This window comes from Manis pentadactyla, chromosome 7, assembly GCF_030020395.1.
Source record: "Manis pentadactyla isolate mManPen7 chromosome 7, mManPen7.hap1, whole genome shotgun sequence".
Lineage (NCBI taxonomy): Eukaryota > Metazoa > Chordata > Mammalia > Pholidota > Manidae > Manis > Manis pentadactyla.
In genome coordinates this window covers 120,263,374-120,279,355 of record NC_080025.1, presented here as the reverse complement: position 1 = coordinate 120,279,355, position 15,982 = coordinate 120,263,374, and the positions used below count along the sequence as shown (strand labels likewise).

The following is a 15,982-nucleotide window of genomic DNA, read 5'->3' as shown; positions in this document are numbered from 1 at the left end:
AGGTCCCATTCACCAAAGAATACAGTTCAGACTCAGCCTGACCACTACAGACTACCTCTGCCATCAAACCCCCTTCTAAAAAATTCCCTATGCTGTGCTTCCATCCTTGTGACTAATTCATTTATTTATTTATTTATTTATTTATTTGAGAGGGCATCTCTCATATTTATTGATCAAATGGTTGTTAACAGCAATGAAATTCTGTATAGGGGAGTCAATGCACAATCATTAATCCACCCCAAGCCTAATTCTCATCAGTCTCCGATCTTCTGAAGCATAACGAACAAGTTCTTACATGGTGAACAAATTCTTACATAGTGAATAAATTCTTACATGGTGAACAGTACAAGGGCAGTCATCACAGAAACTTTCGGTTTTGATCACTCATTATGAACTATAAACAATCAGGTCAAATATGAATATTCGTTTGATTTTATACTTGATTTATATGTGAATCCCACATTTCTCCCTTATTATTATTATTATTATTTTTAATAAAATGCTGAAGTGGTAGCTAGATGCAAGATAAAGGTAGAAAACATAGTTTAGTGCTGTAAGAAAGCAAATGTAGATGATCAGGTGTGTGCCTGTAGACTATGTGTTAATCCAAGCTAGATAAGGGCAATAAAACATCCACGGATGCAGAAGATTTCTCTCAGAACAGGGGGGGTGAGGTTCTAAGCCTCACCTCTGTTGATCCCCAGTTTCTCACCTGAAGGCCCCCCTGCAACTGTGCCTGTCTTAGGTTGTTCCTCCCTTGAGGAATCTTACCCATCTCTGACTAACCAGTCATCTTCCGGGGCCATACAGGGAAATGTAAAGTTGGTAAGTGAGAGAGAAGCCTTATTGTTTCAAAAGGTTAGCTTTTTACTTCTTTGCAGATTTATGCCCTGTGGCTTTTATGCCCAGCATTTGTCTTGAGGTATCTTTATCACTTGGAAGAATTATGATACTCGGTAAATTTGATTTGCGGCACGAATTCTATTTAAGGGTTGTAATTAGGAAGGAAGAAGAGAAGCTATAGAAGTAGCAGATGGAAGAAAACATGGGAAGGTTGATTATTTCTTTGACATATCTTCTTGTAGAGTAACTTAAGCATGTATAGGTTTTAAACTATTAATTAAATTGCACACACACATTAACATAATAGGAATACAGTTACATAACCAAAGCAGACCTACAATTACCAGCCATCTCCAGTGAAACCAAGAAAACCAGTTAGGCACCCTAAGCATTTGTAAAAACTTATCTATGATATGATGGATATTGTCTAACTTAATTTGAATAGTTTGAGAAAAATCAGACAAATTAAAACAACATATTCCTGGGAATTGTTCACATCCCATATGTTCTTTTAACAGTAGATAGTCTGTAGTCTCAAGATTTTGGAGCGCTGCAACTTGCACTTCTCCTAATTCTTGGTTGAGTTCCAACAGTATAGATCCAGTCAAATTTGTTGTTTTACTGTATGCACAGGCCAGCTTAGATATCTCCTTCTTCATTCCAATGGCAATTCCAGGAACCAGTGGGATGAATGCAGCTATAACTGCAACAGCGCCAGGATCTTTGTTGAAGTTTTTTGATGATCATTTTCTGGAATGACTCTTCCAGAGTATGTTGATGTTGGAACTTCTTCTTCATATCGTATCTTAGTTCATTTTCAGGGTAGCCAAATTAGGCTTTGATCCTCTGTATAAACACAAACAGACCCTTTGCCCACACTTTGATATGCCTTTTATACCATTGTGAAGAACTTATTGGAGGTCACCACACAGGAACTGCTTTTTTTTTTTAAGAGAAAGGAATATTATCAGAAAAATGTACTTCCATAGCTGATCATCTGACACCCTTTAAATGATCAAAATTAAGGATATTTAAAGCATGCATTACTCGTTGATTTACAGTTAGTTTTATCCTATCAGGGAGTAATCCCCCTTTCCTTTCTTTTTTTTTTTTTTTTTTTATCATTAATCTACAATTACATGAAGAATATTATGTTTACTAGGCTCTCCCTAAGAGTGACTTGCAGTTTTCAGGGGATAGGTCTTTCACTTCCTTGGTTAGGTTTATTCCTAGATATTTTATTCTTTTTGATGCAATTGTGAATGGAACTTTTCCTCATTTCTCTTTCTATTGGTTCATTGTTAGTGTATAGGAAAGCTACAGATTTCTGTGTGTTAATTTTGTATCCTGCAACTTTGCTGTATTCCAATATCAGTTCTAGTAGTTTTGGAGTGGAGTCTTTAGGGTTTTTTATGTACAATATCATGTCATCTGCAAATAGTGACAGTTTAACTTCTTCTTTACCAATCTGGATTCCTTGTATTTCTTTGTTTTGTCTAATTGCCATGGCTAGGACCTCCAGTACTATGTTAAATAACAGTGGGAGAGTGGTCATCCCTGTCTAGTTCCCGATCTCAGGGGAAAAGCTTTCAGCTTCTCGCTGTTCAGTATAATGTTGGCTGTGGGTTTCTCATATATGGCCTTTATTATGTTGAGGTACTTGTCCTCTATTCCCATTTTGCTGAGAGTTTTTATCATGAATGGATGTTGAATTTTGTCAAATGCTTGTTCTGCATCTATGGAGATGATCATGTGGTTTTTGTCTTTCTTTTTGTTGATGTGGATGATGTTGATGGATTTTCAAATGTTGTACTGTCCTTGCATCCCTCGGATGAATCCCACTTGGTCATGGTGTATGATCCTTTTGATATACTTTTGAATTCCGTTTGCTAATATTTTGTTGAGTCTTTTTGCATCTACATTCATCAGGGATATTGGTCTGTAATTTTCTTTTTTGGTGGGGTCTTTTCCTGGTTTTGGTATTAGGGTGATGTTTGCTTCTTATAATGAGTTTGGGAATATTCCCTCCTCTTCTATTTTTTGGAAAACTTTAAGGAGAATGGGTGTTATGTCTTCTCTGTTTTTCTGGTAAAATTCCGAGGTAAATCCATCCGGCCCGGGTGTTTTGTTTTTGGGTAGTTTTTTGATTACCGTTTCAATTTCTTTACTCGTAATTGGTTTGTTTAACTTTTGTGTTTCTTCCTTGGTCAGTCTTGGAAGGTTGTATTTTTCTAGGAAGTTGTCCATTTCTTCTAGGTTTTCCAGCTTGTTGGCATATAGGTTTTCATAGTAGTCTTTAATAATTCTTTGTATTTCTGTAGAGTCTGTCGTGATTTTTCCATTCTCATTTCTGATTCTGTTGATTTGTGTTGATTCTCTTTTTCTCTTAATAAATTTGGCTAGAGGCTTATCTATTTTGTTTATTTTCTCAAAGAACCAGCTCTTGGTTTCATTGATTTTTGCTATTGTTTTATTCTTCTCAATTTTGTTTATTTCTTCTCTGATCTTTATTATGTCCCTCCTTCTGCTGACTTTAGGCCTCATTTGTTCTTTTTTTTTCCAGTTTCAACAATTGTGATGTTAGACTATTCATTGGGATTGTTCTTCCTTCTTCAAGTGTGCCTGGATCGCTATATACTTTCCTCTTAAGACTGCTTTCACTGCGTCCCACAGAAGTTGGGGCTTTGTGTTGTTGTCATTTGTTTCCATATATTCCTTGATCTCTATTTTAATTTGTTCTTTCATCCATTGATTATTTAGGAGCATGTTGTTAAGTCTCCATGTGTTTGTGAGCCTTTTTGTTTTCTTTGTAGAATTTACTTCTAGTTTTATACCTTTGTGGTCTGAAAAATTGGTTGGTAAAATTTCAATATTTTGGAATTTACTGAGGCTCTTTTTGTGGGCTAGTATGTGGTCTATTCTGGTGAATGTTCCATGTGTACTTGAGAAGAATGTATATCCTGTTGCTTTTGATGTAGAGTTCTATAGATGTCTATTAGGTCCATCTGTTCTACTGTGTTGTTCAGTGCCTCCATGTCCTTACTTATTTTCTGCCCAGTGGATCTATCCTTTGGGGTGAGTGGTGTGTTGAAGTCTCCTAAAATGAATGCATTGCAGTCTATTTCCCCCTTTAGTTCTGTTAGTATTTGTTTCACATATGCTGGTGCTCCTGTGTTGGGTGCATATATATTTAGAATGGTTATATCCTCTTGTTGGACTGAGCCCTTTATCATTATGTAGTGTCCTTCTTTATCTCTTGTTACTTTCTTTGTTTTGAAGTCTATTTTGTCTGATATTAGTACTGCAACCCCTGCTTTCTTCTTGCTGTTGTTTGCCTGATATATGTTTTTCCATCCCTTGACTTTTAGTCTGTGCATGTCTTTGGGTTTGAGGTGAGTTTCTTGTAAGCAGCATATAGACGGGTCTTGCTTTTTTATCCATTCTATTACTCTGTATCTTTTGATTGGTGCATTAAGTCCATTTACATTTAGGGTGACTATTGAAAGATATGTACTTATTGCCATTGCAGGCTTTAAATTTGTGGTTAACAAAGGTTCAACATTAGCCTCTTTAGTATCTTACTGCCTAACTTAGCTCGCTTATTGAGCTGCTATATACACTGTCTGGAGATTCTTTTCTTCTCTCCCTTCTTATTCCTCCTCCTCCATTCTTCATATGTTGGGTGTTTTGTTCTGTGCTCTTTTTAGGAGTGCTCCCATCTAGAGCAGTCCTGTAAGATGCCCTGTAGAGGTGGTTTGTGGGAAGCAAATTCCCTCAGCTTTTGCTTGTCTGGGAATTGTTTAATCCCTCCATCATATTTAAATGATAGTCGTGCTGGATACAGTATCCTTGGTTGAGGACCCTTCTGTTTCATTGCATTAAATATATCATACCATTCTCTTCTGGCCTGTAGGGTTTCTGTCGAGAAGTCTGATGATAGCCTGATGGTTTTTCCTTCATAGGTGTCCTTTTTCTCTCTAGCTGCCTTTAAAACTCTTTCCTTGTCCTTGATCTTTGCCATTTTAATTATTATGTGTCTTGGTGTTGTCCTCGTTGGGTCCTTTCTGTTGGGGGTTCTGTGTATTTCTGTGGTCTGTTTGATTATTTCCTCCCCCAGTTTGGGGAAGTTTTCAGCAATTATTTCTTCAAAGACATTTTCTATCCCTTTTTATCTCTCTTCTTCTTCTGGTACCCCTATAATATGGATATTGTTCCTTTTGGATTGGTCACACAGTTCTCTTAATATTGTTTCATTCCTGTAGATCCTTTTATCTCTCTCTATGTCCGCCTCTATGTGTTCCTGTTCTCTGGTTTCTAGTCCATCAATGGCCTCTTGCATCTTATCCATTCTGCTTATAAATCCTTCCAGAGTTTGTTTCACTTCTGTAATATCCTTCCTGGCATCTGTGATCTCCCTCCGGACTTCATCCCATATCTCTTGTGTATTTCTCTGCATCTCCGTCAGCATGTTTATGATTTTTATTTTGAATTCTTTTTCAGGAATACTGGTTAGGTCTGTCTCCTTCTCTGGTGTTGCCTCTGTGATCTTGGTTTTCCTGTAATTTTGCTTTTTCATGGTGATAGAAATAGTTTGCAGAGCTGGAATGAGTGACGGCTGGAAGAACTTCCCTTCTTGTTGGTTTGTGGCCCTCCTCTCCTTGGAGAACAGTGACCTCTAGTGGCTTGTGCTGGGCAGCTGCGCGCAGATAGGGTTTCTGCTTCCTGCCCGGCTGCTATGGAGTTTATCTCCGCTGTTGCTGTGGGCGTGGCCTGGCTTGGGCTCCTGCTCCAAAATGGTGGAGTCGTGTTGGAGGGGGAGTGGCAGGGAGGCTATTTCTCTCCTTAAGGGGCCTCCGTGCTCCCTGCTGCCCAGGGGGCTAGATTGCCCAGAGATCCCCAGATTCCCTACCTCTGGACTAAGTGTCCCGCCCTGCCCTTTTAAGACTTCCAAAAAGCATTTGCCCAAACAAAACAACAACAGCAACAAAAAAGAAATTAAATAATTAAAAAAAAAAACAAAAAACCGTTCGCTTTTCTTTTTCCTCAGGCGCTGGCCTCAGGTACCCGCTCACTGGTCTTGCTGCCCTGTTTCCCTAGTATCCAGGACCCCACACATACCCTGTGTCTGCGCTCTGGTGTGGATGGCTGGGGCTGGGTGTTCAGCAGTCCTGGGCTCCCTCTCCCTCCTGCTCCGACTCCTCTCCTCCTGCCGGGAGCTGGGGTGAGGGGCACTCGGGTCCCGCCGGGCTGGGTCTTGTATCTTACCCTCTTTGCGAGGTGCTGGGTTCTTGCAGGTGTGGATGTGGTCTGGATGTTGTCCTGTGTCCTCTGGTCTCTATTCTAGGAAGAGTTGTCTTTGTTATATTTTCATAGATAAATGTGGTTTTGGGAGGAGTTTTCCGCTGCTCTACTCAAGCCGCCATCTTGGCTCCGCCTCTGACTAATTGATTTTATACTTGAGATCTTTTGCCTCTTTTTCCCCTTTACCTATTTCACCCCCCTCCTCCATGGCAACCACTAATCTCTTCTCTGTGTTGATGAGTCTATTTCTATTTTGTTTGTTTTGCTTTTTTAGATTCCACATATAAGTGAAATCATATGATATTTGTCTTCTCTGCCTGGCTTATTTGACTTTACATAACACCTACCCTCTAGGATCATCCATGTTGTCACAGATAGTGAGGTTTCATTCTTTTTATTACTGTGTGTGTGTGTATGTATATATATATATATACCACATCTTCTTTATTCATTCATCTATTGGGGACACAGATTGCTGCCTTATCTTGACTATTGTAAATAATGTGGCAATAAACATAGTGCATGTATCTTTTCAAATCAGCAATTTTTTTCTCTTCAGGTATATTCCCAGAAGCAGAATTACTGGGATATATGGCATTTCTATTTTCAGTTTTTTGAAAAATCTCCATATTGCTTTCCACAGTGGTGCCCCAATTTACATTCCTACCAATAGTGGGCTCCCTTTTCTCCACGTAATTTCCAACACTTGTTATTTCTTGTCTTTTGGGTAGTGGCCATCCTGACTGGTGTGTGGGGATATCTTATGGTGATTTTGATTTGCGTGTCCCTGATGACCAGTGATGTTGAGCATCTTGTCATATGTCTGTTTGCTATCTGTACGTCTTCTTTGGAAAATGTCTGTTCAGGTCCTCAGCCCATTTCTTAATTGGGTTATTTATTTATTTGGTGTTCAGTAGTATGAGTTCTTTATATATTTTGATATCAGCTCCTTAGCAGGTATGTTATTTTCAAATCTACTCTCCGATACAGTTGGGTGCCCTTTCGTTTTGTTGACAGTTGCCTTTGTGTTGTTGCATGTTCCGCTTTAAAAAGGAACTGTGCAGGCTAGCCTCCTCACTGTCCGTCAAACTTACAATGCTTGTTTCTAAACCCAGAAGGAAGTTTGTGACCAAGCCTAAAGCTCCAAAGACCAAAGACCTGGATTTGAATCTTAGCTCTGCCACTCAGAGTCTGAAAGACCTTGGCCAGGTTACTTCACTTTTCTGTGCTTCATGGTACATGTTACCATGTGTAATTATCTGGCCTATATATTTATTCCTTGTGTCTACAAAAGCCAGGATCTTGTTTCTTTTACTCATTTCTGGGTCTGCGAATCTAGCACAGACTGTACCAGGCAGATAGCAGGTGTTAAGTAAACATTTGCAATTGAATGAAGGACAGGTGAATTCACTAGCTGATTTTCTAAGCAGGTGGCCATACTTGCCTGTGTAAGAGGTCACAGAACTCTACATATTTTGCTTTACCTTGAAGCTTTTATCCAGAAAACATTTTCATGGCCACTGCTGGAGTCAGTATAGGCTCATTCCTAGCTTGTCTATTCATTATTTCAGCATTTACAGCTAAATCTATAAGATGTAATGAATGGTGAATGACATTCATTAAGATGCAAGAAATTATTAAAAATCAAGTTAAGGTAATTTTTACTCTACTATGCTTAAGAAGATAAGTATAAGACACATTTTAGAAAAAATTCCATCAAAATAGGAAAGACCTTCAGAACTTAGGGGTTAGCCTTCAGCTTTTGGAAAAGCTTCCCAGGAAGACTCCTTTTGAACATGTTCTAAGTAGTTGCGTTAAAAAAACTTTTTTTGAATTATGGACAATTTAAAACATACACAAAAGTAGAAAGCATTATATTTACCCCTAATTACTCAGTTTCAACAATTATCAACATAGCCTCCACTTTCCCCCTAACCCTCCTGCGTCATTGTTGTTAAACCATTCAGCATGTATCTCTAAAAGCTGTCGGTACTTAATAAAAAAAAACCTTAATACTTTTGCCACATCCAAAATAGTAAGCAATAATTCCTTAATATTTTCAAATATCCAGTCATGTTAAAATATCCCAGTTGCCTCTTTAATGCCTTTGTGGTTGGTTCGTTTGAATTAGGATCCAAATCAGGTCAACATACTGCACTGGGTAATCTATAACCTCTCAAATCTCTTTTAATTTACAACAGCTTCTCCTTCCTTCTTGCCTTTTTTTCACTTGCAAGTTTTAAAAAGTTGAATAAACCAGATCATTTGTTCTAAGAGTCTCTCATATTCTCAATTTTGCTGATTGCATCCCCATGGTGGCATTTAACAAGTTTAAATCTGTTCCCTGTATTTCCTATACACTGATCATTAGAGCTGGAGGCTTGATTAAATTCAGGTTTGACTAGTTGGTAAAAATATTTCAAAGGTATCTTTGTGAACTTCTGATTGCTGCGTGTTGGGACATCACATTGTAGCTATCTGTCTCTTTTTGTGATAGTAAGATTGATTAGTGGAGTCTCTTTGGTATCGTACATCAGCCTGGTCTCTTCATTCTAAAAGTCCCCATCAGCCTTTTACAGAAATGCAATAGTTCTCAGCCCTGACTACACATTAGAACATCTGTGCAGCCTTTACACATTTCTGATGCCTAGGTACCACTTCCAAGAACTGGTCCAGGGTGGATGTGGGATCAGTAATTTTTTTTCAGAGTCCTGGGTGATTTGGATGTACCAACAGGACCGAGAAGCACTGACCTGGTAATTTTGACAGCTACTGAGGATTTTTGCCTGGAGAGCCATCGTTTCAGAAGGGGTTGTTAAATAGTGATACTCTGTCATACTTTCTGCACATGTCAGCAGGAATTCTGTAAAAACTTTCATTAAATCTTTGGCTCTTTCTTTAGTCTGTATAGGAAAAGTAGGATAAATACTGGATTCTCTTCTGAACACTGAGCATCCAGACAAGTAAGTTTTAGTTATTCTTATGAATTCATACATTTAGTATATTTGATGTTTCAAACAGTTGCATTCATTGTATTATTACTATTATTTTGATGCTCAAATTGTTTGAACGTTAGCCAGTGGAAGCCCTTTCAAGTTACCTGCTTTGACATTCGTAGTATTTGATCGCTTCCATGCTTTTATGTCTGACATGTTTTAGCTCATCTTACACACTTGAAAAAATTTGTGTTCTGTGGCCACTTTGCCTTGCACAATTCAATTCCTATTTGAACCTGGAATCAGCCATTTCAGTGTAGCCATCTGTATTCTATTTTGTGACACTCTGTTTAGTGGCTATGACAAGATTACAAAATGGAATGGCAAATATTTATAGTAACAGTAAATTTCAACAGATCCTAAATGGTCATTAGGAAAAATCATAACAATTATGTGATGAAAATTCTTGATTTTCTTAATGTGATGAAATTTCTTAATAAATTATTAATCCTGCTGAGAATGTTGCCTACATTGTTGGTAACCAATTTGTATTTTTTTCTCCCCAGCTAATGTCCATCAGTGTGTTGGCAGTTTCTGCTTGGATGAGGGACTACCTAAATAATGTTCTGACTTTAACTGCAGAAACAAGGTAGGCTTCATAATTAATGATTACTACCTTTCATCAGCTTCCTCAGATGCTGGTTTCTAAGCAACTTTGTCCTTAGCTGTTTAGGTAGTAGTGCTCTTTCAGGATCCTTTGGAAAGTTTTTCTTGCCCATGGCAACCTTTGTTGCAGACGCTTGCATTTTCTCACATTCTCATTAAGGCATGCATCTTATCCCAGAGAACATTCTGGTTTGGGAATACCAGCTGCCTGTCCTCCCGACAATATGTCAGCCATATCACATTTGTGTATAAAGGACAGCCTAGCTACTTCTCTCTAAGAAAATCACTGCCAACTTTCTAACCTTCATGTTCCTGAACTAACGAAATCAAAACCCAGCAATGCCATTTTCTTCTCAAATTGCAAAGGTTGATCCCCTAACATCATATGGGGCAAATTACTAAACTTCTCCCAGCCTCAATTTCCTCTTCTCTGAATGGGGATGGCAACATATACTACTCTGAAATGTCTGAGTATGGTTTTGTAAAATCCTTAACACAATGGAGCTTAGTAAGCACTTAGTCCTTTTTTGTTGTCATTATTATTACCCTTAGTATTAGGGTTCTAGTTAATGATTTTTCCATAATTTTCCAGCAAAAATCATTTCTCTCTGCCATCCTCTTTCTTTTAATATGGACCAATTTCCCTTCATATTGAAGTCTCTCACGTTTTGGGGAAGGATCAGTTGTTGGGAAGGAAGTGCTGTACGTGGAGACCCAGATCAGGGAAGAAGAGGGAGATTGTTCTCAGCTGGGAAGGAGGGGAGAGTCCCTGGTGGTTTCCTGAGGCAAAGGCGTTTTGATTTTATTTTACCTATAATATGACATTATTGTTCTTCTTTCAGGGTAGAGGAGGCTGTCATCTTGACTTACTTTCCTGTGGTTCATCCAGTCATGATTGCTGTTTGCTGTTTCCTTATCATTGTTGGAATGTTAGGATATTGTGGAACGGTGAAAAGAAATCTGTTGCTTCTTGCATGGGTATGGGTTTGTATCTTCTCTTTCTTATGTTTAAAAAGACCAACCAGTACACTGTGTTGTGTTTTCATCAGCACACACGATTATGTTCTTAGGGAACTGTGAGAGCAATACTCTAATCTGGGGTAATTGTTCAACATCCTGTGAGAAGGGGAGCATTCTTTCCATGAGAGATGACTTCAATAGAAGTATTTGCAGTGGTCAAATGATGAGGCCTGGAAATACATAAGCTATTTAATTATTTCACTTGGGCTATGTGTTGACATTTTCATTTGGAAGTTGAGTTTTTTCTCATGTCATGGACCTTATTACAACTCAGACAGGCCCCTTACGACTAGAATTGTGAAGTCATAATGAAACTCGTTTCTTTCTCTCTCTCCTTTTTAAAAATAAACTTGCCCATAAACCACGTGGAAACTCAGGTAGTGCGGTAGCAGACAGACATTACAATCCCAGCATTGCCTTTACATAGGCTACTGGGTATAAATGAGTCTTTGTTTCTATAATCTTAGTGTTTTCTCTTTTTTTTAATTGTGAAAGAGTTGGACTAAATTACTTCTTTTTATTTTTCTTTTTATTTTTTTTAAGTGTACAACACAGTGATAAAACATTTATATACATCATTCTAGGTACCAGCTATCACCATACCAAGCTGTTACAATATCTTGACTATACTCCTTATGCTATACATTACATCCCGGTTACTTATTTATTTTACAATTGGAAGTCTGTCCTTTTTTTTTTTTTTTTTTTTTTTTTTGTGAGGGCATCTCTCATATTTATTGATCAAATGGTTGTTAACAACAATAAAATTCTGTATAGGGGAGTCAATGCTCAATGCACAATCATTAATCCACCCCAAGCCTAATTTTCGTCAGTCTCCAATCTTCTGAGGCATAACAAGCAAGTTCTTACATGGAGAACAAATTCTTACATAATGAATAAGTTACATAGTGAACAGTACAAGGGCAGTCATCACAGAAACTTTCGGTTTTGCTCATGCATTATGAACTATAAACAGTCAGTTCAAATATGAATACTCATTTGGTTTTTATACTTGATTTATATGTGGATACCACATTTCTCTCTTTATTATTATTATTTTTAATAAAATGCTGAAGTGGTAGGTAGATACAAGATAAAGGTAGAAAACATAGTTTAGTGTTGTAAGAGAGCAAATATAGATGATCAGGTGTGTGCCTGTAGACTATGTGTTAATCCAAGCTAGACAAGGGCAATAAAACATCCACGTATGCAGAAGATTTCTCTCAGAACGGGGGGGTGAGGTTCTAAGCCTCACCTCTGTTGATCCCCAATTCTCACCTGATGACCCCTCTGCGACTGTGCCTGTCTTAGGTTGTTCCTCCCTTGAGGAATCTTACCCGTCTCTGGCTAACCAGTCATCTTCCGGGGCCATACAGGGAAATGTAAAGTTGGTAAGTGAGAGAGAAGCCTTATTGTTTGAAATGGTTAGCTTTTTATTTCTTTGCATATTTATGCCCTGTAGCTTCTATGCCCAGCATTTGTCTTGAGGTGTCTTTACCACTTGGAAGAATTATGATACTCGGTAAATTTGATATGAGGCACGAATTCTATTTAAGGGTTGTAATTAGGAAGGAAGAAGAAAAGCTATAGAAGTAGCAGGCGGCAGAAAACCTGGGAAGATTATTTCTTTGACATATCTTCTTGTAGAGTAACTTCAGCATGTATAGGTTTTAAGCTACTACTTAAATTGCGCACACACATTAACATAATAGGAGTATAGTTACATAACCAAAGCATATCTGTAATTACCAGCCATCTCCAGTGAAACCAAGAAAACCAGTTAGGCACCTTAGGCATTTGTGAAAACTTATCTATGATATGGTGGATATTGTCCAACTGAACTTGAACAGTCTGAGAGAAATCAGATAAATTAAAACAACCCATTCCTGGGGAATGTTCACATCCCTTATGTTCTTTTAACAGTAAATAGTCTGTAGTTGTAAGATTTTGGAGCGCTACAATTTGCACTTCTCCTAATTCTTGGTTGAGTTCCAACAGTATAGATCCAGTCAAATTTGTTTTTTCACTGTATGCACAGGCCAGCTTAGATATCTCCTTCATTCCCATGGCAAGTCCAGGAGCTGGTGGGATGAGTGCATCTAAAGCTGTAGCAGTGCGTTGATCTTTGTTGGGATTTCTTGATGACCATCTTCTGGCATGAGTCTTCCAGAGAGTGCTGATGTTGGAAGTTCTCTTTCATATCGTATCTTAGTTCATTTTCAGGGTAGCCCAATTAGGCTTTGATTTCTGTATAAACGCAAACAGACCCTTTGCCTACACTTGTATATGCCCTTTATACCCTTGTGTAGAACTCATTGGAGGTTACCACACAGGAACAGTCCTTTTTTTTGTTTGTTTGTTTGTTTTGTTTTTTTTGTTTTTGGTATCACTAATCTACACTTACATGACGAATATTATGTTTACTAGGCTCTAAATTACTTCTTAAATTACCTTCAGCACTCAAATTCTATGATTCCAAAATCTATGGTTAGGCTTTTAATTAAAAAATTAGCGAACTCTCTTTTGATAATAACAACTTGAGTCAATTAAAAGTACAGTTTACATGTGAACTTTTTACATAAATATTTTTTGAAGCACTTTGAGTATACAAAATTTTGCATATTAGGGGCACCAGGTAGTGAGGCTGCTACCATGTAATTGCAGATGCATCAGATTCCTAAAAAATTCACCGAGTGCATTCCTTTCTTTGCAGTGGTTCTCAATGCTAGCTGCACATTAATTTCTTGCAGGGAACTTAAAAAATAGTTTAACAGTATGCTGGTATGCTAGATATCTGAGCATATTAAAAAAAACTCGATTGTAGCATTTGAACATTTCCTTGGGCTAAATACTCTCAGCATGGTTGATATCAGGCTACCAATGTGGTATCACTGAATGCAAGACTGGGGAGAGATGAACACAAATTGGCTCTCAGGAGCCAACTCCGCACACCCAGTGCTTGACTGGCTCCCATCCCAAGCCAATTAAAACAGAATCTAGTGTGAAGCTGAACTAAAGCTTTGCACTTCACAGGAAGAACCTGTGTTAATGTATTACTTGGCTTCTTGGAGTATAACTCTTCAGATCCATGATTGGAAAACCTTAAATGCTGCAGAAAATTAACCACTCTGAGAAGGGGCCATGCCCATTGCCTTACTTCTCTCTGCTTGGTATATAATGAGAGGGAGAATGGTTGGAAGGGTTTGGATTTTATTTTGCAACTTAAGGTAATAGGACAGTAATTTAAGAAAACTTCTGCAGGATTTACTTTGTATGAACTTTAGTGTTAAAGGATGGGTAAGGTATGTTAAATTAAAAAAATATATATCCTCAGAATCCTATTTTAAAACCATAGTCTCACTGCTGTTCTTCCCCCTCCCCCGATTCTGTATGACCCTGGATGGTCCCTGGACTGAGGTATGGGGTGGGGTGAGATAGCACATTTCATGAAAGCTCAAAGACCTTTAAGAACACATTCTGAAAACCATTTATACATTCCACTAGTATATGGATATATATTTGAATGCTAGTAAAGCAATTTGGCAAAGAACAAAGTAATTTGATCTCTCCCTGAGACAGAATGGATCATAGAAACCTGTGTGTGAAAAGCTAGTTTGTGAGGGAGGAAAGTGCTTTACGATGCAAAGGTGACCTAGAGGACTGAAGTTGTAAAGGCCATTAACTTATACATCCATTCATGCTTCAAATACGTACTGACAATATAGGCATTATTAGTTTTTACCATTAGACCAGTGTGTATGATAGACAGTTAATCCCACCACTGTCTGATGAGACCTCTAAGAAGGCTTTCCCGGGTGCTCTGAAGCCAGAGAGGAGATGCCTCTCAGCTGAGGGGTCAGCACCTCCTCTAGAAGGGTGTGGAGTGTAGACTGACACAGCTGTATCCTGTCCCTGCCTTTGCTTGTGGGGTGTACTCTTTTTCACAGGTAGTCCTCGGTGCATTGCTGTTGAGTGTGTCTATCTTGGCTGTTTTGTAACATTGACCACCTTTGGCAGTTCATTACCAGTTCCCATTGTGCTTCATCTTTTCCCATGAAAAGTTTCTTGACTCTACTCTGTCTGGATCCAGCACACCTTTTCCCTTGCTAGAGAATGATCTGTGGTCTCAACTCCCAACTCCCTGTCACTCATAAACAATGTGCATCTCATCTGCTTCTCGGGCAGTTTCTTCTCTGACTTCCTTTCTGCAGTATCCTCCTCTAAACAATTGCCAAGTCCTGTAAATACTGAATCCACAATTGCAGGAGCAGTGTCTTCTTTACTCTTACTTGGAGCACTCAGGTCCAGGCTCCCCTGACTTCTTGCTGAAGCAGTGCAGAGCCCCCTAAGTAAACTGCCTGCCTCTGTTGTCTCCTAATTTACCCAAATCTAATGTCTCAGTTTAATATGATGCAATGGTGATCACATTATTCCTCTGTTCCAAAAACTGGAAAGACTTCTGGTTGGGCATTGAAGTAGAGATGCCCTGATTTTGCATCGAATTCTTCTGCAATCAAGCCTTCATCTGCCATTTTTATCTTTCTCAACTACTTCATGTTCTCTGGTCAAACTGTATTTTCTGACCCTTGTACAAACTTCTTTTGCTCCAGTCTTCTCTGCTTATTCTTGCTGTCCTTTGAGGTGGGACTTTCTTAATACTTTTGTTTCAATACTACCAGCCCATGAAGACTGGTCTTAAATCATAATAATGACAAAGATGATGATGATGATCAAAATAGTTAACATTCTCAGGTGCTTACAGATACTCTAGAGATTTATGTGAATTTTTAAATAAGAAGAGTTTTACATGAACTGATCAATTTTGTCCTCTCCACAGTCCTAATGAAAGAGTATTAGGAAAGCAGGCATTATTATTCCCATAATGTAGGTGAGGAAATGAGGCAGGCTGGCCAAGTGATCTGCCTAAATTTGCATAGCCAGTAAATGGAGAATCTGGTGTTCAGACTGTGGCAGTCCAGTTCCAACAATATATTTATAACAACTTCCCTATTTTACTCTACAAATTGCTGCCTTTACCTAAGTGCTATAAATGTATCTTACATTGTATGAAAGATTTTCCCTATCATGTTTTATTTTAAATCTGACAACAATCATCTAAGATAATTATAAATGAGGCTCGGAGAGGTTCAGTAGTAGTATATATGCCCAACATCATGTAGCAAAAACGAGGAGGGTTTTGATTCAGACCTCAGAGT

At 38.4% G+C, this 15,982-nt stretch overlaps 1 protein-coding gene across 6 annotated transcripts in view; it reads left to right on the top strand.

The window, feature by feature from the left end:
* The window catches only part of TSPAN12 (tetraspanin 12), a 67,967-nt gene that overhangs the window by 10,210 nt on the left and 41,775 nt on the right, over positions 1–15,982 (top strand). For all 6 annotated transcript variants that reach the window (XM_036905672.2, XM_036905668.2, XM_057504703.1 and 3 more), the window contains 2 exons: positions 9,647–9,729; positions 10,589–10,724. In XM_036905672.2, coding sequence (XP_036761567.2) covers positions 9,647–9,729; positions 10,589–10,724 — 219 coding nt within the window. The remainder of the gene's footprint in view (positions 1–9,646; positions 9,730–10,588; positions 10,725–15,982) is intronic.